The sequence below is a fragment of the Apium graveolens genome, chromosome 7 (genome assembly GCF_009905375.1).
Source record: "Apium graveolens cultivar Ventura chromosome 7, ASM990537v1, whole genome shotgun sequence".
Lineage (NCBI taxonomy): Eukaryota > Viridiplantae > Streptophyta > Magnoliopsida > Apiales > Apiaceae > Apium > Apium graveolens.
Window position 1 is genome coordinate 179,477,915 of NC_133653.1, and position 22,605 is coordinate 179,500,519.

The 22,605-nt window shown below is 37.0% G+C and overlaps 2 protein-coding genes across 3 annotated transcripts; one reads left to right on the forward strand and one right to left on the reverse strand.

Moving 5' to 3' along the window:
* The first annotated feature begins 5,777 nt into the window (after positions 1-5,777).
* On the forward strand, positions 5,778-15,259 carry LOC141671344 (multisite-specific tRNA:(cytosine-C(5))-methyltransferase). 2 transcript variants are annotated; one of them, XM_074477551.1, is made up of 15 exons: positions 5,778-6,005; positions 6,302-6,390; positions 7,908-7,974; positions 8,071-8,186; positions 8,909-8,975; positions 9,639-9,687; positions 10,138-10,223; positions 10,347-10,612; positions 10,717-10,772; positions 11,729-11,814; positions 12,087-12,179; positions 12,817-13,144; positions 13,734-14,275; positions 14,519-14,626; positions 14,846-15,078. In XM_074477551.1, the coding sequence occupies exons 1-15, from the start codon at positions 5,835-5,837 to the stop codon at positions 14,930-14,932; spliced, it is 2,211 nt and encodes a 736-aa protein (XP_074333652.1). In that variant the 5' UTR covers positions 5,778-5,834; the 3' UTR covers positions 14,933-15,078. The 2 variants fall into 2 exon arrangements, with proteins under 2 accessions (XP_074333652.1, XP_074333651.1); XM_074477550.1 differs by having other exon boundaries at positions 5,780-6,005; positions 14,519-14,750; positions 14,846-15,259.
* Positions 15,260-15,657: 398 nt separating this feature from the next.
* Positions 15,658-19,290, reverse strand: LOC141671345 (ras-related protein Rab11D-like). The gene is made up of 2 exons (XM_074477552.1): positions 18,923-19,290; positions 15,658-16,409 (listed from the first exon to the last, which is right to left on the reverse strand). Exons 1-2 carry the CDS (start codon positions 19,150-19,152, stop codon positions 15,965-15,967), a joined length of 675 nt encoding a protein of 224 aa, XP_074333653.1. The 5' UTR covers positions 19,153-19,290; the 3' UTR covers positions 15,658-15,964.
* Positions 19,291-22,605: the final 3,315 nt, after the last annotated feature.

The following is a 22,605-nucleotide window of genomic DNA, read 5'->3' on the forward strand; positions in this document are numbered from 1 at the left end:
AGCAGTCTTTGCCATCGGATAAAACTTCACCAGAAACTTTTGCGCAAGATCTTGCCACGTAGTGATGGACCCAGCTGGTTCAGAATGTAACCAGTCTTTAGCCTTGTCCCTTAGTGAGAATGGGAAAAGCCTCAACTTGATAGCCTCATCAGTCACGCCATTATACTTAAAAGTGCTGCAGATCTCGATAAAATTCCTTATGTGCATGTTGGGGTCTTCAGTTGCCGCTCCTCCAAAAGAAACAGAATTCTGCACCATCTGAATAGTGCCCGGCTTGATTTCAAAGGTGTTAGCTTAAATAGCCGGATGAAGGATGCTTGACTGAATGTCATCAATTTTAGGCCGAGAAAAATCCATAAGAGCTGGATCAGCTTGAACAATACGATCTCCCATGTTTACTGGTTCTTTCTGCTCAGTTCCTGAATCCGAATCCTCAAAATCTAACTTCTCCGGAATATCAAGAACTTCGTCTGTCTCCTCAGCTGTATCTAAAGTCCTCTTGCGAGCACGAGAACGAGTTTGCATAAACGCTTGCTAAAGTACCTGAAACACAACCAGAAAAAATAAGTAACTACTACGTCCTAATCACTGAGTCCTAATGACCAATGATGGTAAGTACATAAACTAAACAAATACGCCGAGTCCCCGGCAGCGGCGCCAAAAACTTGTTAGAGCGAAAACACGCGCTAATATTCACGCAAGTATATGCGTTCGCAAGTAATATAGAATACTTTCTAGTTCGTTTCCTCAGAGACTCAGACTAAATTATTGTCTAATTAAACTCACTCACCAATGTATGATTACTTCTCAATGTTAAGATAATAACACTTAAAATTGTTGATTAAATATTAACTATAATTAACTACTTAATTAACCACTTAACTAACACTTCAATTTATCAATAATAAAACACTCATGAAATCACAACTTCATTATTACTTCCTTCTATAGCCATTGTTATTACCTTTAGCATGTGACAGTGATGATATTAATCGAATAACACGAAACTGATAAAAGCCAACTTTCATTGTACTAATACCATTCCACCAAGCATCCACAATTAAGATAGAAGTTGAATAGTCATCAATTATGTTGAGTTCCTATATGTCTACAGAAATTGACAACACAACAATTTAAGCACAAGTTATTCTTTTTTTGATTACATAGGGCAAATAAAACTGTTAGAGTTACCCACTAATCATGCACAACGTACATGAACCTATGCTAGCATGGCAAGTTCTAAATCTCAAGATCCACCGTCGCTTCACAAGAGATTAACACTCTATCTTATATGTTCGCGACGCACATAAGACGAATACGCACAACCAATACTAGATATCATGCAATCATCACACACTAAAGTATTAAACAATTAACTAAAGAATTCCATAATAAATCTGTTGCAACCCCATGATCACGATTAGCCCATAATAGAACTTATCGCCATCATGGGTTCATATAAAATCATGATAAACAAACACAAGAAAATAATAACTAAACTAATTATATTAAAACAGAGTACGTCACAAGAGTAAATAAGTCAAAGCAAGAAAACTAGCATCCAACATTACAACGAAACAAGAATCACAAGAAAATATGCTTCCTCTTCGTTGCGGTGTGCTAAATCGGTCTTCTTCCTTATCTCCTTCGCTTCTTGCGTAAAACACAATCTTCTTCTTCTTAATCCCCCCTGTGAAAACGTCTCAAATCTACTTATATAATAGTCCCATAAAACTCAGATTACATAGAAGTTGGAAGTCAAACAGAAGTAGAAGTCTAAAATAATTCAGCAAAATTCTCGACCCTGCGCGGCCGCTCAGCATAGCTGCGCGGGCGCGCAGGTCTCTACTGGAAAAAATCCAAGTTTGCTCCGTTTCTTCGCCGTAATCTGCCCACTCCTTTCCTCTCGCAATGGTGAACACATGCCAAGGCTTATTCTTGATGATTCCTCCCCCAAAATGCAACTAATACCCTGAAATGCATAAACACTAGAAAAATGCATCAAATACACAAAATACTTGATTTCAAGACACCAATTTAAGCCATTTTAAGACGTTCTAAGTGGTATAAAATACCACTTATCACAAGGCCTAAACACTGAAGAACAATCTATAGTCCAAAATCAGATGATTGGCCAATAATGGCAACCTCAGAAACAACCCAAAGGCTAGGAAAGCCTTGCAAATTTACCATATCCGGGTAAGAGCTATGAACAGAGCCAAGGGATATATTAACGAAGCGCACCTCATCATCATGGGTGTCCATCATCTTGAATAAGTCTTCCAACCGTCGATAAACGCTAAGAGAGCTCTAGAATCCCAATTCTAAAGCTTTCTCTCAAGTTTCTTCATCAAATGTCTCCAAGGCCATGTGCTCCCTCCTTCATTTTGCGCTCCTAGTGAAAGAAGCTGCGAAGTAGGCGTTGGCCAAATAAGAAAAAGATATTAGAAAGCTAACTTCATGAAATGTATATGGTCAATTGAAGTCTACATTACAAACTCCAGCAGACCGACCTCCAAGAGATGCCTTAAGCCAGCCAGGCTCCTCCTTTAATTTGTGAAGTATTGAAAGTTCTAAAAAGAATAGATGTATTAAATACAAGGCATGAGCCCCGCACATCCCCGCCTAAGGAAGCTGTTCGCCTAATTGAAACAAACTTAACCAATGGAAAAATAAGAGGGGTTATGCCAGCTTTAACAAGGTTCCTTTGAATTATGAGGACCCATCAAGAACACGAACGTGATAGTTTATGTTCTAGGTCCATCGAGACATGTTGTCCAAGAAAGCAAAAATGTTTCCCCTTGACCGACCAGAGGAGGCCGAGTAGCCATTGAGAATATTGAAGTTCAAGAACTTCCACAAAATAGGATCCCGAAGGGCCAAAAAGCTCTAGACATTAAGGTTACGGCCGACCAGGGCCTCAAGGGCTTGGTCTCTATGGCCGACCAAGAGTCCTTGAAGCTGACTCCTCCACATGGAGGGTTAGGCCGACTAGGACATCCTCGAAGGAACGTCTACAGACGTCTGGAACTAATAGGGATGGCCCCTAAGAGAAGGTTTCAAGAAAACCATGAACTAGAGCCAAGAGATGCTCCTAGTGAAGGCAAGAACTTCCACGGAAATAAGTTTCATGAAGATTAGAACCCTTACGGAGGGAAATAAGCTTCATGAAGAGTAAGACGCTCATAGAGGTGAGATTCTGGCCTACCAAGAGTCCATGAGAATAAGTTTCGTGAAGAGAAGAACATCCATGAGAACAAGTTCCGCGAAGGCTAAAGAGTCCATGAGAACAAATTTCGTGAAGACTAGGACATCCACGAAAACAAGTTTCATGAAGAATAGAATGTTCACTAGAAAACGATCAGAAAAGTCTAGCTGAGGCTAAACACAAATCGATAGTCTTAAGGGACAATTATGTTAATCACCATGATAAGAAGAAGCCCACATTTTAAAACCTTCCGGAATGTCCTCGAAGATTCTTAACGATTTCTTTTGATCCTTAATGGATTTGGAAATATAGAGGCCCAAAACGAGGCCCAAATCCAAAAAAGATTTGGAAAAGTAAAGGCCAGAAATGAGGCCAGAATCCTAATAGGATTTGGAAAAATTAGCCCAAAAATAAGCCCAATCCAAAGACCATAGATCAGGATTGAGGTCGAATTTGAGGTCGTGAATTCTATTCGAATTCTTTCGAACAGACACCCGAAAATTACGATTAAAAAAGACTAGGATTGAGGTCGAAGTCCAGACCAGGATTGAGGTCGAAGTCCAGACCAGGATTGAGGTCGAAGTCCAGACTAGGATTGAGATCGAAGTCCAGACCAGGATTGAGGTCGAAGTCCAGGTAAATAAGACCAGGATTGAGGTTGAATTCCTGAATCAAGCACAATATTTTTCGAGAACAAGGCCAGAAATTTTGACCAAAATCCAGGACAAGGGTCCGACTAGGATCATGGTCGAAATCCAGGTCGTAAATCCTAGTCGAAACCTTACGACCAGGAAACAAATAAGCACAGAAATTTCGACTAAAATTCAGGTCGAGGGTTCGACTAGGATCCTGGTCGAAATCCAGGTCGTAAATCCTAGTCGAAAACTTACGACCAGGAAACAAAGAAGGACATAGATTTCGACCAAAATCCAGGTCGAAGGTTCGACTAGGATCCTGGTCGAAATCCAGGTCGTGGATCCTAGTCGAAAACCTTCGACCAGGATTGAAATGCTGCCCCAACATTCGACTAGGATTCAGGTCAAAATTTCGACTAGGATCCTGGTCGAAAAAGGGCTGAAAATTTCAGAATAATCCTAGAAAAATTAGGGAATATTTGAAAATAATTTCAAAAATTATTTTTGATAAAATATTCTTGAAATATTAAAGAAGTAATATATGTGAGTATTAAAATATTCTTGAAAATTAGGAGAAAAATCCCAGAAATTAAGGGAAAATTCTTGAAAAATACCAGAAAATTCCTAAAGAAAGGGAAAAAGGTAAGAAAATGATAGGGAAGTTCTAGAAAAAAACCCTGAAGCCGTGAACAAGGCAAATCGTTGTAAATGTGTAGGTCGCTCCACACTTTACGCCAAAACGATACCCTGTAAGGGAACGAATGAACTTAACTTCTGCGAAATCTTTTACGGTTTCCTAGAAGTTGGGGGGCAAATGATTTGGAATAAAATAAACCCTGATTGCGTAATTAATATCGCATTAATTGTATTGACATTGGGCTGACAGTTAAGCCCATTAGAAGAGGCCCAAGACCCTGATTATTAATTAATTTTGTAATTAATTAATAAGGGAAAATCAGCTATTAAGAAGAGTCCCAATAAGGACATAAATCCTAGTAGATTAGCCTCCAAGGGACCTAAAAGGATAAGGAATCAGTTTCCTACCACTTAGGACTCCTAAGTCCATTCTAATTCTGAGACTTGCCCACCAAATCTCCTAACCCAAGTTCAATTCAAGTACTCCCAACATCTATATAAGGGCCTCACCCCACCAATCAGAACTACGTTTTAAACTTAGTCCTCGGAGGACATGAAAGTCACTGTGTCCTTGGTGAGCCCTCGCCGCCATAGCCCCGAGGGCAAGTATCACTAAGAACTACGTTTTTTGACTTGATCCTTGGCAATCAGCCAGGTACGTAGACATCTTGTAAGGCAGATTGAGTCACGAAACACAAGAGTAATCAAATCGAGTCTCGAAGCTCACGTTTCTTAGTAATAAATACTGCAATCATATACCCTAGTTTTTAATCCATAACACCAACTAATGTGAAATATTTATAATTAACTTGATTTTTGCAAATGATATGTAGGACAATACAAATTATAAAGAGACGAGATAAACAATGGTACGTCCACATGAGGTGAATACTAGGTTAGAAACTCTTAGATTTTATGCCTCAAAAAATCCAGCGTTGTGTATTGTGATTTGTGAGGTTATAAGTAGTAGATTGTAAAATTAGAAATTTCAAAATTTAATTCCATGACATTAATTAAGACAAAAAGCCATCTCAACAAATTCAAATACGGAAGAAAAATGAGCTATCAAATGTGGTCCAGTCCAAGGCAATGAGGTCATCGTAAAATGACAAGTCAATGTCGTCGTCAGCCGTATTTTCTCCAGAGCGTTACTAAATGACGTTAATGAAAGCATCACCATAATTATATCAAATCAAACATTTCATATTGGGCCAGGCCATGTGAGTAAAAGCCCAAACCAACTTCCAAATTCAAACCCAGCCGAGCCCAAAACATAAAAATCCTAAAAACACACAGCAGCCAAGCCTCTCTTTTGCTCACTAGCAACAGCAAAAAGCGGCGGCGTATCGAGAGAGATGGGAGGGAGAGGGAGAAGGTCACGCACACAGAGAAAGCATTTCAAAGACGGTAGAGAGAATGTTTGGAAACGTCCAAGATCAGATGCGCAACAGCAAGAGGAGTTCAATACTAAAAAACACTGGGAGCCTTTTGCTACTCAAAACGTTTGTTTTGATGATTACTACAAGGTTTATTTATACTACCCGCTACACCTCATGTGTTTATGTATTCAGAGCCGTTCCTGAAATTTATGAGTCCTATTATTGAATTAGCAGTAAAACACGCATGTCTTGTTCACCTATGCGTGTTTATATGTGGTGTCCCGGTATGTAGGACCAACTAATCCACTCTTATTTTAATTAACTTTACCCAACTAATTCACTCCAAGTTTAATTATCTTCATCTCGTGTGTGTATGTGTATCAGCTGTTGTGTTGTAGGACCAATTAATTCATTCAGCCTCTTATTTGTATTATGTGTTATAGGAGCAAGGAATTGTTGCTTTAGAAGAGTGGGATACTTTCAATTCGTTTCTTCGTAGGCCACTTCCTGCCGCTTTTCGGATCAATTCCAGGTTTTTCTTTTTGTGATGGTCGAGTGAATCTTTTGCAGAACCAATTGTTTCTTTTGCACACTATTTGTACTGAGAGTTCCTGTTAAGTTCAACACTTGTCATGATTTGTTGCAATAATTAAAGTGTTAGTAATTAAGATTTGTTAATTAGATTTATAATCTTAAATAAATATCAACATTGTTCGAGTTTGAGGTTTACTGCCAGTGACATGAACACTCCCTAAAAATAGACATACTCTTCTCGGAATGGATGAGCTGAATAGTAATTAAAATTGGGTGATGCAAGTGCTTAATAATCACTTTCCCATGGGTTTGCCAACTGCTAAAGGGATAAAACGTATAAGAGAATACTTAATAATTTCAATAATCAATGTAGTCTTTATAGTTTATAATGTGTTGAAGTTACATTAAGGAATAGAAAATCTTTATAGCCTGATAGACTAGACTAAGGGAAAAGAGAATCTAGATGTCACTATGGAATATTTTTCTATCAGCACACCTCAAATTCATGTTATTTAAATGTTTAATAAAAAGGGCTTATAATTAATATTATATTACATATTTAATTAAGTACTTGCCCTACATATGGAACCTATCAATAAAATTTTCATACATTTGAAGATATTAAACTATTTACTAATAAATTAAAATTCTCTTTTATTTTCACTTTCATTCCGCGCCACTTTATATAACACGGCATAACGAAGTATTGCAATAAAATCTTATATGTTTGCTAAGGCTACCAGATTGATGATTTTTGTGCCAAGATCCCGATCTTCCTCCATGGACTAAAAGTTAGCTTGCATACTAGATGTATTACATTTGAGAATCCTGTTGATCCTCAATAATAGTTTGATTACATGAACGATCTGTTGATAAATCATTTAGTTTTTATTGTTACTAAAATTCTCAGTCAAACAAAGAGATCGACAAAAAAATCAATTTTATCAAGGAAATGTTGATGTAGGATCATAGTAAGGGTTTATGAACTGAGTGTTTAACTTGTTGAAGTTTTAAGTTGAGATTGAATGTATGCATAGGAAAGCCTTGCGCATTAGAAAATGAAAGCGCATTGGGATTTTTTTTACCTATTTAATATTGAAAAAGTAATGTAGAACAAAAATTAAAAACAAGTAAAAAGGATAGATAATTGTGGATTAATTGCAGAAAATCCACAAGCCTAAGATGATCCAACCAAAGAAGAACTACTACCCCTAGGATTTCTCAACCGCGGAAGAGAAGAGTTTGTTAGAATCGTAACCCATAACAACATAGAACAATCTCATTCAATAATAATCAGAACTCTCCTTGTAATAAAATATCACATCTGCTTAATATAGCCACATGAGTAAATCCCTAAACTTATCCACCAAGTAAAAATCTTGTAATAAAGGAAACAAATCCTTTAATTATTCTACTACCAAACTCTAGAATATTCTTAAATATATTCATTAAAAATTCTTAATATTCTTGATGAATTTTGAAATTTTACACAATTTTTATGGTTGAATTTTGCAGTAGCCAATTCTGTAGTGACATCCGGTCGCAGTTAGAGAATGACTTCATGATATCTCTCCAGGCTGAGGTTAGGTTGTATTTGTTGTGTTCAACCTTTACCTATGTATAGATGATCACTCGGGTGTAGATGATTTAATTGATGCTTTGTATTGGTTATATTCAGGATACTGATGGTAATGAAGTTGCTGCAATTAAACCATTGTCTTGGTACCCAGAGAATCTTGCTTGGCAGTCAACTTTTTCTCGAATGCAGTTGAGGAAGAACCAACTTCTTGAAAGGTAAGATTTTGCAGTTAATAGAATAAACATAGCCTCATGATCACTGGGCTAATCTTCGTACAGATAGTTAGATGTAAATAATATGAGCAAGTGCCATATGGTGGATCAACTTTTATAATTTTGGATGTTTAGAAGTTACAATAGAGCTGATTTTATATGCAATTACGGAGATTACTAATCAGACTAGAGGAAGGGAGGGACTAAATGTAACTTTGTTGAATATGTTAAAGTTGAACATGCAAGGCTAATGTCTCATTCTGATGAAGAATTTAGTCTTGGTACATTTTTTAATATGGAACATGATGAAGAACATATAATTGACAGAAATTGTTTTGCAAGTCTATATTTTTCAATTGTTAGAAAAGATGACCTAGTAAAAGATCTAGTGAGCCCTTTGTTTCGGAGTTTATGTAACTTTGTTGAATATGTTAAAGGTGAACATGTTAGGCTAATGTCTCATTCTGATAAAGAATCTAGTCTCGATACATTTTTAATATGGCACATGATGAAGAACATATAATTGACAGAAATTGTTTTACAAGTCTATATTTTTGGATTGTTTGAAAAGATGACCTAGTAAAAGATCTAGTGAGCCCCTTGTTTCGGAGTTTGTGCAGATGTTTTTCAATTCAAACAACTAACCATTTTCGTGATGCCATATACTGCTAGATTTCTGTTTTTACTTCATATATAATTATATATTCATTATTCATGGTTGTCAGGTTCCATGAGTTCTTGAAGTTAGAGAATGAAATTGGAAATATTACAAGACAAGAGGCTGTGAGCATGGTGCGCTCTTTCTTTCTTTCTGATTATTGTTGTCTACCCCTTTAGTTATAAGTTAGACCATCTGTCACACATAGGGCTGTAATTGCGCCGATCCGAGTCAAACACTGCCAGGCTCGGCTCGACTCGATTAAAAGGTTCGGGCTCGAGTTTGACTGAGCCTTTAATTTCATGCTCGAAGTTAGGCTCGTAAAAAATTCGATAGGCTCGAGGTCGGCTCGAAAACTCGAATCGACTTCACCAAATATTGACACAAACTCGGAACATGATTGGTTTGGCTTGAGTTCGATTCGAGTGAATATATAAAATATAAATGAAATATTTTATACTTATATAGAACTAACAATTAAAAATATTATAAATACCAGAGGCTCGATAAGGCTCGCGAATCTTACAAGCCGAGTAATCTGAAACTTGAGCTCGGGTCGCTTAAGAATTTGAATAGCTCGAGCTCGGCTTGACTATAACCGAGCCGAATTCGAATATTTTACGAGCCGAGCTAGAGTAGCTCACGGACAGTTTGACTCATATATATGGAAATTCCCCGATGATCCCCCCACAACACACACACAGACCAACTTCTAAGGGCAACTCCGCAAAGTTAGATATCTATGTTTAGTTTCACTTAATCCAATATTTTATTTCTATCTTAATCTATTGATCCAGGTACCACCACTGTTCTTGGATGTACGGCCAGAGCATTTTGTCCTTGACAGTAAGCTGCATTGTTCAATAATTATGCTAGTTAGTTTTGTGGATTTGTAGTTGTAAGCTCTTAAAAAGTTGCACTCCACCCTTGAAGTTTTGCCGTCCCAATCTGGATGTCCTCTTCCTCAGAAACATTCTTTCCTCTTCGTTCAAAAAAAAAAATATTTTCTCATCAGATATGCAGTTTTTAATAAGTAGTGAACTTGATATATCTGATCAGTATCGAATATGCATGTGTAACAATTTTTTCAAAGTTGTGTAATGAACTTTAGGCATTGGTGGAATTATGTACAAAACTTCTGCTAACTATAGTAACGGGATGTGTTAATTGGGAAATACTGAAAGGAAAAGAGGACATTTGAACTGGGATGAAGGAAACCACTAGCTTACATTTGTTTTCTAGTTTTACAGTACTACTATTACCAGGATATTTGACTTTTTTTTCCATCTTATGTAGTGTGTGCAGCTCCAGGTTCAAAGACATTTCAATTACTTGAGATGATATATCAATCAACTGAACCTGGCACATTGCCTAGTGGAATGGTGCTATTCTTTTTTCCTTTTACTCGTTTCCTTGATTTAGTTATATTTTTCTTTTAGCTATCTTTTCCCTATAATATTTTATGGCATTATAGTATATTTTCCTATATACATTCTATTTTAAAGGTGATAGCTAATGATGTTGACGTCCAAAGATGTAATCTTCTCATCCATCAAACAAAGAGAATGTGTACAGCTAACTTGATTGTCACAAATCATGAAGCTCAACATTTTCCTAGCTGTCGTTTGAAAAAAAATAATGCTACCAAGTCAGAGACAGGAGGAGTAAAGGAGCATGCTATTGATCAACTTTTATTTGATCGTGTCCTTTGTGATGTTCCCTGCAGTGGTGATGGTACGCTCCGGAAAGCTCCTGATATCTGGCGGAAATGGTACTTCTTTTTATTTTTTTGATTCTTTTTAGAGTTAAATGTTAACCAGGTTCTTGTTCTGCGTAGCTTTATGAATGATCCTTATATATGTAAATGTAATGTAGGAATGTTGGAATGGGAAATGCTCTACACTGTCTACAGGTTCAGATAGCAATGCGAGGTAATAGCTACTACAATCACTGTAGTTGATGTTAAAAAAATAGTAGACTTAATTGCTACGTTACTCGAGGCTGGAAGACCAACCTCTCTTTCCTTAAATCGATAACTACTTTGGTTGTCCACATTTCATTTTAAACTTCAGAACTGGATCTTTATGTGGCGATACAGTGTTAAAGATTTGTTTGTGGATATCTATGAGGAAACTGATAGTTAGATGAAAATTCAAGTTGTCGTTATTGCGTCTTTTTAAATCTTCCTTATGTCAAGTAATCTTTTAAGCGGATTGTTGAAAGGAAATCACTCGAATGTTTTTCTTGGGAAACTCTAATTTTTGTTCTCATCAGATGTTGCATTATTGTAAATCTTTTCCATGCCAATAATGTATATTGACACAATTTGTTTTTTGACTTAAAAAGGTATTGCCATAACTTTGTCCAGATAAGAATAAGTCCAAGAGTGCCCTAAACTCATGTCCTAAACTAGAATTTAAGGCATTTTGTTTAAATGAGTGCTCCAACAATGTCCTAGTGGTGCCTTAAAATACTAGGACATTTATCAAATGCCTCATTTTTAAGGCATCACTAGGCATGCCCTATTTAATTTATATCAATAAAAAATTTCTTTCCCTCTTCTTTTTTACACATCTTTTCTCTCTCATCATTTCTTTCCCTCCAAATTTAATTCAAATATAATATTATACTAATAATAGGACACCATTATAAGGCATATTGTTGGAGTGAATATGCAAAAATCATATCTTAAATCACTAGGACATTATATTTTATTATATTTATAAGGCATCTAGTAGGACATTGTTGGACTTGCTCTAAGGTTATCCATAGATTGGTCTTTCAGCCATTTGACTAGGATCCCATCTGTTGTGGGGATCCTTTGGGATATATATATATGAACATGAATGACTTGTGAATTACTGGTGGTTAATTGCTCTCATTGCAGGATTATCTTTGCTTAAAGTTGGTGGAAAAATGGTTTACTCTACTTGCTCAATGAATCCAGTTGAAAATGAGGCTGTAGTAGCTGAGGTAAAGTATGAATGTCAAAAGTATTTCCCTAAAACTTCTTCATTGAGTAATATATACCGGAAAATGGTATTTTACATACTAGTCAATTTATATTATAGTATTTCTGCTATTATTGTGGGTCAGGACCTGACATACCAAGGCTGGTTCCTGACAGATTCCTTGCTAACTATTATGGCGATGCAAGAACTATAGTTTTAAACTTTATTTTTTCAATGTGAAACTAGCAATGCTAGCTTTACTTTATTTAACATATAACCTTCTCTCTTTCCCAGATATTACGAAAATGTGGAGGTAGTGTTGAACTTCTTGATGTGTCGGCTGAGCTTCCCAATCTCATTCGCCGGCCAGGTCTTAAGAAATGGAAGGTCTGTCTTTATTTCTGAATCATTGTATCTTTTCTGTGTAGTTATCTTTACCTATTATAGGTGTTAATTTAGTATATTATGTTTATTCTTTGCAATTACATGTGATACTTTTCCATGCAAGTTTGGGGTGTATAATACTGCTCCTCTATGCAATTTCAAATATGTTCTATAAGTATACACTATTCATTCCATGTGCGCAATGTTTGGTTTCTTGAGTGTTCAAAGTTATAATAGAACTATTAGATTATAAAACAAACTAATTATTTATATCATCTAATGCATTATGACTTTATTTTCTTGTAAGATCACGAATCTCCAATAAAATTGTGTCCATCGTAGCTTAATTTATATATTTTCTTTTTCAAAAGTATATATTCCTTTAACGACAACAAAAAATTAGAAATTAAAATTTTGAATATTACCTACTATAGTCCGGATGCCCAGCAGAAATTCGGACTCCATGCAAAACAAGTATATATACAGCAATGCATTCTGTCAATATGAGGCCTAAATTACTTCTGTCGTGCTTCCTATGGAAATATGCACACTACCTCAAGTCTACCCGACATTACTCGAAAAATATTTTGTAGTTACTTTGTAACAAAAGGTAGTAATTTCTCTGTTTCCTGATATACAGATTCGCGATAAAGGAGTCTGGCTAGCATCCTACAAAGATGTTCGCAAATTTCGTAGACAGGGAATTGTTCCCAGCATGTTTCCTTCTGGTAAACATCATAGTGAAGAATCCGTTAATGGCCAAGAGACGGATTTGGAAGTAATACCTGAGAATGGTGGAGAGTCTGTAAATGGATCCCGCTTGATGGAGGCTAAGACTTCCTTGAATAATAATTGCGAAGAAGAAATTTCAGATCTTCCTTTGGAATATTGTATGCGGATAGTGCCTCATGACCAGGATAGTGGTGCTTTCTTCATAGCCGTCTTTCGGAAACTTTCTCCTTTGCCTGGTAAATCATCCTTTCCTCCATCCTACTTTAGGCAAATAGGAAAGCTCTCTCTGTGACAAATTATGACCATCAGCATTACTCCATTATGTTGGTAAGATGCTAAGTATAATGTTAGTAGCACTTCTCACCTGAAACTTGTCTTTGAGTAAATTGAGACAGAGGCTTTTTAGTTGCAGACTTCCTTGAGGAACCTCAAGTCATTTAAAATATGGACCAAGAAACTACTTGTTGCTTGTATTCAGCAGTATAATATTTAAGCATTTTTCATAAAGGGTGAAGATTGAAAGGACAGCCTACAATTTTGGGCTGGTAGAAATTTCTTATATTTCTGTGTGTGTGTGTGTGTGTGCATTTTTTATGTTACTATTTTGTGGACTTTGCTCCTGGCAGTTTACCTACCACAATTTATCAAGGTATGAGAGGATGTAGGTAAATGAGGGAATGTAGCTTAGCAAAAAAAAGAGGGAATGTGTGCTGTACATGTTTATTCCATGATTTGTAGTGATCTTTCATTATAATTGCACTAATTGCACCATAAAAAAGTGGTACTTCTGATTTTGATCAATATTGCATGTCTGTTTTCGTGCAGCCATTCAGAAGAAAATCATCACCTCATCTGAACTGTTAACATCCAATGATAGATCCGAGGATTTAGAGGTGGTGGGAAACGAGGACGATAACCTAATGGAGATTAGTTTGACGGAAGTTAAAGAACAATCTGCAGAACCATTTCAGGATCCTGATTTTGCTGATGATAAAACAGGAGCTTCGACCGATACTGAAGCAAATAATATATCTGAAGAAACTGAACTTGAGGATATCCAAGCTCCTGTTAGTCAGGAAACTGTACCTGAGGTGGCAAGAGGGAAGAGAAAGCTGCAGGTTCAAGGAAAGTGGAGAGGGGTTGACCCAGTTGTTTTTCTAAATAGTGATACCATTATAAACGGAATAAAAACATTTTATGGCATCAAAGAATCGTTTCCATTTAGCGGTCACCTTGTTACAAGAAACAGTGATACTAATCATGTGAAGAGAATTTACTACGTATCACACTCTGTGAAGGATGTGCTCAATCTTAACTTCCTTGGAGGGGAGCAACTGAAGATAACTTCCATTGGCCTAAAGATGTTTGTAAGTTTCCTGTGTAGAAGTTCAATATACCTACAACTCGTATTTTTTGCTTAATGTTTTTTTTACTTGCATAATGTCAGATAGTTAAAAGATATAATGAACTTTTTGAGATGTAACGGGCAGAAATTAAAGTAAATTGACTATATGTTAGAAGTGGACTTCCCTTAAAATTAGAAAGGTAATTTTTGTTTAATTTTACTTGTATGACTTTTAATATATCATGTGAACTCTTCTCTAATCTAGGAAAGACAGACATCAAAGGAAGGTGATAATCCTGCCATGTTCCGTATATCGTCTGAAGGGCTGCCTCTACTTCTTCCACATATAACTAAACAAGTTATATCTGCAAAGGTAGTGGACTTTAAGCATCTTTTGCAGTATAAAACCATAAAATTTGCAGATTTTGTTGATGCTGAATTCGGCGAGAAGGCATCAAAACTTCTGTTAGGTTGCTGTGTGGTGGTTATGAATAAAGGTTTTTCTAGTAATTTTTTCTTCATCTATTGGATTTCTCAATTTACATGAACCAATTATAAATTATGCGCAATCATCTTTATCTTCCTTTTGCAGGCTGTGAAATTGTATATGATCCCCCGCATGTTGATGCTTCAACAATTGCTGTTGGTTGCTGGAGAGGTAGGACTAATGTTGCTGTAATGGTGACCGCCCTTGACTGCCAAGAACTTTTAGAAAGACTATTACCGAGAACAGATAAAGCAGACGACTCTTCCCCGAATGGAAGCAAGCCTACAATTGACGAGGAGAATACAACAAAAGAGAACATTGTAGCTAACGATCACGAGGACATTAGTGCTCATGCTTGAACTAATTAAATTTCTTTTGGATTGTAACTTTGCTTATACGGTGTTGAAATTTTGTGCACCAATCGATAGACTGAAAAAGTTGTTGATTGTTATTGAAGCACATTTGAGGCAGAGCATAATTTTTCCTATTTATGAAAGTAGATTTGTTTTAATCTGTAAATATTTCCAGTTCTGTTGTGTAAAACCCAATAAATTCTATTCCAACTACACCTTATAACCAATACCAGAAAATGCATGATAAAAAGTGTGTTTATCTTGCGAAATAAGTGATTTTTAGAATTTCTTTGTTCATTACTTTTTTTACTAAAAAATGCTAAAATTATGACTGCAAAATTGTAACTTGTAATGGGTAATGAAACGTTGTAAATTTTACCTTTTTTTTTTCGCCAAGTTGTAAATTTTACCTTTACCTGTTATATCCTATTGATGTCTAAAACCTATCATAATATAGTTCCCGTTAACAGTTCCAAAATTTTAAACTACAACTCAGCTCATTTGAACTATTTTGCTTCAACCATTTTGCTTGCGCTGGCCAAACATAGGACAATAACATACAGATACGTAATGACATTTACAATGGAATATATAAAAATCTGCATTCAACATCGATTATCAACTAATGTACATCCATGACAAGGAGAGACCGAAATTGAGATGTTCACAAAACATTACTAAAAGTATATGAATAAGGAGAGAAAAGCATGTTCACATGAACTTGGGGTGTCTTGCCATAATCTCACTTCAAAACATGTCAATTTCCTCCTACTAATATGATTTTGGCTAGCCATAAACATAGATTTAACGAAAAGTATCTCCCAAACAGAAATCAAAGATTTGAAATCCCAAACCCTCAGTTGCAAACATTTTATGAATAGCAACACATACTTCTCTTGGGTGGGATTATCTGACCAGGCCCAGGAACAAGAATTTGTTTACCGGCTGGGGGTGGAGCGTTGCCATTACCTTGTTCTTCTTCAGCAACAAGATTGTTCTTGTTCACAATGTTGAAAATTTCTGTCAATACAGTCAAGAAAGCATCCTCCACGTTTCTTGCTTCTAGTGCTGAGGTCTCTAAAAAGAACAATCCTTCTTTTTCAGCAAATTCTTTGGCATCCTCGGTTGGTACAGCCCGCTGGTCTTCAAGATCGCTTTTGTTTCCAATCAAAATAATGACAATGTTCTTGTCAGCATGACCACGCAACTCTTCAAGCCATCGGGGTATATGATCAAAGGTCTGCCGTCTGCTTATATCGTAAACCAACATAGCTCCTACAGCTCCTCTGTAATATGCACTGGTTACCGCTCTATACCTGACATGATAAAATTAGGAGAAAGGCAAATGTCAGTAAGGAACTACGCTAATCGCAAAAATTTCAATAAATAAGCTACCTGTCTCTCTTCTAGAGTCTCATTTAAGGGGAAATGAGTGTACATTCCAGAAAAGACTCAGTCATACTACTCAAACTAAAAACTAACTTGAATTTTATAAAGTAATCTCACTATCAATTACAGTTTCTTTTTCTGTTTGTCAAACTGCTCATGAAGTGAATCTTAGGGCCTTACAAAGATGCATGATTGTCTTTCCCATATAGCATCACATTTGGTCAACTATGGATAAAAAAGATGATAGGTCACAGTAGAGTAAGGTTAAATACATGCACGTTACACACTCAATGTTGCATATCATAGTACATACGAATCAACACCAAGGAAAGCACTAATTAATTGTGTGAACATCACTCAGGCAATGGCAGCTTACTTAGGAGTTCTGTCAGCAGCTTTCCACGAACCCTAGACTCCCTTGAGAACAAGTAGACGGTCTTGTTCCAATAATGTAGAGAGTACCAACTACCAAGTAACACGCAGACAAAGATAGGTGAAACTCCGTCTACAATTCATTTCTGTTGCAATCCACAGACGATAATCTCACTTTGGAATGCCAATTCCTTATTTAACTAGCTTGCAATACCATATTTGCTCTTTCTTTGAAAGGAGAGATATTTTAACCTTTTAAGAAGTCAAGATACAACTGAATATCCTGTACGGCTCGGGGATTTGTGATGACAAAAGTTGATAACTGAAGTTTGTATAAATGACAAAGGAAAGATTTTCGATATTTGGTGTAGAAGGTGTAGGTAAAATGCACTATGTCAAGTTGTGCATCTATAGATTCACTAATCACACTTCCAGAGACGGGACATCTAGGATACCAACTTGCCCCTACTAGCAAAATAAAAGGGGGTCTTGAAACTACCGAGGGCTGGATTACCACGAATTGTCACAGATAAACCAAAACAAACACATGGAATATGTCCCACTAGGAAGTAGGCAGGTTCTGGGAGGGTAAACATACAACAAATGCAGATCCACATCATAATTCTAAATTGTACTGATACCGCAATCAAATAATCTTACTTTCTAAACATAGTTAAGTTGACACTAGAACGTGTTTGGCTTTATATCCTTTGTACAGCAAAAATTACCATATGTGGTGTGTTTGTCAAATAACAAATGTTACTTGAAAGTAAAAGTTGACTTATAAGCTCAATTTAACAACATATAAGAAACAGTGTATTGTGGCAGTGATTTATTAGACTTTGTAATTTAACTTAACACCACTACATAATTATTCTAAGAATCGCTAAATAGGTCTAAGCAGGGGCGAGCCATTTAATCAAATAATTTCTTTTTGCCTAAATCTGATTTGTTCCACCTATTCACATTTTGCCCAAAAATGCCTAACTGCCTGATTTTCACAAAATTAAAGCATTTACATCCCTTTTAGTACCTAGGTGTCGCCTAGCAATTACTCCCCTCCTAACTTGTAGCACATTATTATATATCATTTACCATTTTCTTTGTAGCCAAATGGTCCCGTAAGGGATTACAATTATGATAAATGATTAAAGAATCACCTCATAAGTTATGTTACAACCTTATACATCACCTACAAAAACATTCCCTCCCCTATCTTCAAAACCAAATCAAATAATAATCTCATTTTGGAGCACCAATTTTCTATTTGGCTGGCCATATTTGGACTTTCTTTATGAGGATGGATATTTTAAAACCTTTCAAAAAGGTAATAGACAACTGAATTTTTTTTTTAGATTCTAGCTAAAGGGTTTGTATAGGCGAGTCACTCATAGAATATAGATGAGTCTTCCACAGGCAGTGACAAAAGTTGATACATAAAGTTTGACAAATGAGATACTTCAGATTTGTGGTGTAAGAGGTCCATGTAAAAGGACAATCCCGCCTTTGTAGAAACTAAGCACTTTGTCGAGTTGTGCATCTTAATAAAAGCATAAATTAGGATCTGTACAGCTAAGATGCCAACTTGCCATTGCTAGTTTTTTAGGATAGATTGGATAGGTGGTAACAATGAGCTTGTCTTGACGGTAACAAATATATTTTTGAGCAGGGGGGCTACCTTCTCGCTATTGATCAAATAAACTTTCAGTCTTACATATCAAAATCAAGCCACCCTAATTCCCCACTCCTTTCACCATTTCGATTTTCCAAAAAATCCCTAATTCCCAATTTTTCACAAAATCTCAATGCCCTGCCCCTGACAATGGCAGATTATTAGTAACATTTTCTCACCTCTCAAGTTATGTAACAATCTCATTCATTCCAACTTCCCAAAAAAAGGCCTAATTGTCCGATTTTCACATAATCGAGACATTTCATTTTCCCAAAAAATCCAAGGAAAACAAAACCAAAGAATCACAATCAAAATCACAACAAACCCAACTCTCAAAAAATACTACAAACAAATCAAAAGCAGTAAAAAAAAGAACAGTAAAAAAAGGAATTTAACCTCTCTTGACCAGCAGTGTCCCAGATCTGAGCCTTGACAGATTTACCCTGAATAAGCAAAGTCCTAGCTTGAAACTCAACACCAATAGTAGATTTAGAATCTAAGCTAAAATCATTACGAGCATAACGAGCTAGCAACTGTGATTTTCCTACAGCGGAGTCTCCGATGAGAACCACCTTGAATACATAGTCCATTTTCTGACTTGCATCTCCGTATGCAACACTGCTCATCTTTGGATTAATTCCAGTTGTGTGTATGTATAGTTCTGTAAGAGAGAGAGAGAGAGGGGAGTTTGAGTTGTGTAGTAATGGAGATAAATCAGGGGGGATGTCGGCTCTGATTGTCTTTGACTACGCTATTCTTTTTTCATTTTAACACGGTCGGACACTGTTCTTTATACCTTTTTTTACTCTTGGGATTTTTTTTAAGAAAATGCAAAAATTTGTTAAAAAATTATAGACATGTTTGAGCAAAGGCTCTCAAATAAATAATTCGAATACGAAGTTACTCGTATTTCTGTATTCGCACCTGCATAATATTCATTTTTTCTCGAATACGAACTCGGATATTTCGGATGTATATCAAGTTTTTTGGATTTTTATGGCCTTAATGGCATATATATATTTTTATATATGTAAATTTTTTGTACAATTATATAAAAGTTTTATAAATATATTATTTAATATGCATATACACTAACTATAAGCTAACATAAAAAAATATTATTTTTATATAATTTAAATATCATTATATACTGACTCAATTTAATGAATGGTACGAAAAATATGTTCCGAGAGGAGAACACTACGGCCGATACTCTTTTCAAGTTTGCCTCATCAGAAATCAAGAACTATCCAAGAAGTATCTACTTTCAAGTCCTGAGGACCCCGACAAATCATGTCATAAACTTGATAGCACAAGTTGGCTTGAGTAGCTGCTGGATTGACCCATCAAGAACCACCTTAGGACAGGTGGCTCCCACACGATGCCCAAGAGGCGCGCAAGTTATCAGTGAGAGCGTTGAGGTACTCTCTAATCGAAGACCTTTTATACGAAACGTCTTTTGTGATCCCATATTTGAAGTGCTTAAGATCTCATGAGGCAGATGAGGCACTAAAGAAAATTCACGAAGGGATTTGTGGACAGGATTTAGGGGGCATGACCCTCACTCATAAAATAACCTGGTCGGGGTTCTACTGGCCAACAATGTTAGCCGATGCAAAGGCTTATGTGAAAAAGTGTGATAGATTCCAGAGACACGCTCTTGTAGTTCGACAGCCCCCAGAGAGGCTTACGTTCATTAGCTCCCCCATCCCCTTCGCGATGTGGGGTAGCATCGGGACAAAGGAAGTTTATCGTGGTCGCCATTGACTACTTCACGAAGTGAATTGAGGCCAAGGCACTGGCCAAGATAACCAGCAAGCAAATTTCTCAATTATTCTGGGAGAATGTGATATGTCGCTTTGGAATCCCACGCATCCTCGTTACGGATAATGGGCGACAGTTCGATAACGAAGAGTGTAAGGAGTGCTGTAATGACAACATCATAGAACTCTGATTCCCCTCAGTTGTCCATCCCCAAGCAAATGGGCAGGCAGAGGTCGCTAATAGGATCATCCTTAATAAACTCAAGAAGAGGGTTGAATGCTCGATAAACACTTGGGTGGACGAATTGCTACTTATACTCTGGGCATATAATACTACCTGCAAAATTACAACTGAAGCTACCCCATTCATGTTGGCCTAATGAAGAATGCATGAGGCTCACTCTCGACCTTATTGACGATGTCCGAGACGAAGCCAACGCCCGTAATACAGAGCATCAACGCAGAGCCTCCCTCTACTATAATAGAAGAGTTAAAGAGATGTTTTTCCAGCAAGGAGATTTGGTTTTAAGAAAATTTGAAGCATCAAGAGTTGGCGAGAAAGGGAAGATAGCCCCGAATTGGGAAGGACCTTACAAGGTCAAAAAGACACTAGGACGAGGATCCTATAAGTTGGAAACTTTGGGCGGAGATGAGTCAACTTATGTTTCTAGTACTTAGTAATATGCGTAGTAATAAGGTCGATGAAACCATTTCTATTCTATGTAAGAGTTGAACCCATTTTTCAGGATATTATCTATCTATGCAAATTTGTTTTGTCATCTTGTCTATCAATTATTTATGTATGATCATTGGATAAGTGCAAGCCATGAAAGGCCAAAATACCGAAAATAAAAGATAAGTAAATAAACAAGCCAGCACTGTATAAAAGATAAAAGATCCCGAAGGATCACAAGTCAGCCCCAAAGGACAATTAGGAAATAAATCTGAAATATCTTAAGGCCACACATGGACACGAATAAATAAGTCTTAAATCAAAGCCAAAAGCGACGATCTAGGCCATGCAACACCGAGAGATTACTCCTCAGAGGAGCGTTCTTGTTTCTCATTCTGCACCGTCTTGGTGACCTCCCTGTGATCCTTATCTTCACTGGTCTCGCTACCAGAGCTCCCTGAAGGGGAATAGGAGGAACCTTTATTCTGGATCCTCTTTCCCTGAATGGGCTCACGAACCTTCCCATACAAGGGACCTTTGGACGGTGCCTTCCCATTTGGGCTTCTTCGAGCAGGGGCTTTCCCTTTAACTTGGTTACGAACAACCGCTTTCCCCTTAGAGCCAGAGCGGCTTGAGCTAGAGCCGGAATGTTGAGAATCCACGATTGGCGCTGATTCAAGTACATGAGCGACCATGGTAGTGTCAGATAAAGCCCAAGGAATAGGAAAGTCTTCTGGCTGAAAAACATCGGGATAAACACTATGGACCTTAGTAACAGCCGAATTCCAACCAAATGACATGTTCACTGGACGCATCTCATTATCATGCTGATTCATCAGCTGAAGGAAGTAATCTTTATGAAGGTAGAGATTAACCATTGTGTACCACGCCATCTTCTTCCTCCTAGCGAGGCTGTCATGCTTCTTTTGGAGCACAACTTTGATGTCCTCATCCACCATAGCCCTTGACTCTCACTCATTGGATTCTTTCTCCCACTTGTTGTTTGACTTCTCTAAGTCAATGTTTTGTGTAATCAGATTGCGCCCTTGAAGAGCTAAGGCGCTGAAATAAGCATTGGAATGAAAGAGAGTGGGAAAGCATCAAAGATTTAGTGAAGCCGATTGAACCAATCGGAGTAAGTTCAAGAGGAGCCCAAAAACAAATTTTTTTAGCATACCTGATACAAGGCATGAGCCCCCAACATATCTGCCTCCAGAAGTTTGTCAGGGGTGGTGACCTCGATCAAGTCAGGAGTTGTGATAGCACACCTAGACCATTCTAGAGCAAGTTTCGGACTCCCGATCATAGAGTCTTCGACACATATCCCTTAATCGGACTCAAAAGGAGTCTTGATATTCCTATTAGAACCTTTAACCCTCTTCTTTCCTCTAGAGGACTCCTCCAAGAAAGCATGGACCTTAGGAGGAAGACGACTTACTTCCTTAGCAGCTTATTGAGCATTCTCCGTGTGGGCTTGATCCCCTTCTTGGAAAACTCTGCATCTATAGTATCAGTAGCTGATACAAAACAAGATACACATTGGTATAAGAACAAATTTGTTCAAAATTGAAGAATGAATAAGTAAAATACCCTCAAGTGAAAGACCGCTAAGTTTAGCTTCAACTAGCACTCTCTCGGTCACG

What these genes read in the sequence shown, in the direction of transcription:
- LOC141671345 (XM_074477552.1), bottom strand. Translation starts at nt 19,152, where the DNA reads ATGAGCAGTGTTGCATACGGAGATGCAAGTCAGAAAATGGACTATGTA. An exon ending in GACACTGCTGGTCAAGAGAG is followed by an intron (nt 16,410 to 18,922) that starts GTTAAATTCCTT and finishes TTATCATGTCAG; the next exon opens with GTATAGAGCGGTAACCAGTG.
- LOC141671344 (XM_074477550.1), top strand. Translation starts at nt 5,835, where the DNA reads ATGGGAGGGAGAGGGAGAAGGTCACGCACACAGAGAAAGCATTTCAAA. An exon ending in GCTTTTCGGATCAATTCCAG is followed by an intron (nt 6,391 to 7,907) that starts GTTTTTCTTTTT and finishes TGAATTTTGCAG; the next exon opens with TAGCCAATTCTGTAGTGACA. An exon ending in GAAACTTTCTCCTTTGCCTG is followed by an intron (nt 13,145 to 13,733) that starts GTAAATCATCCT and finishes GTTTTCGTGCAG; the next exon opens with CCATTCAGAAGAAAATCATC.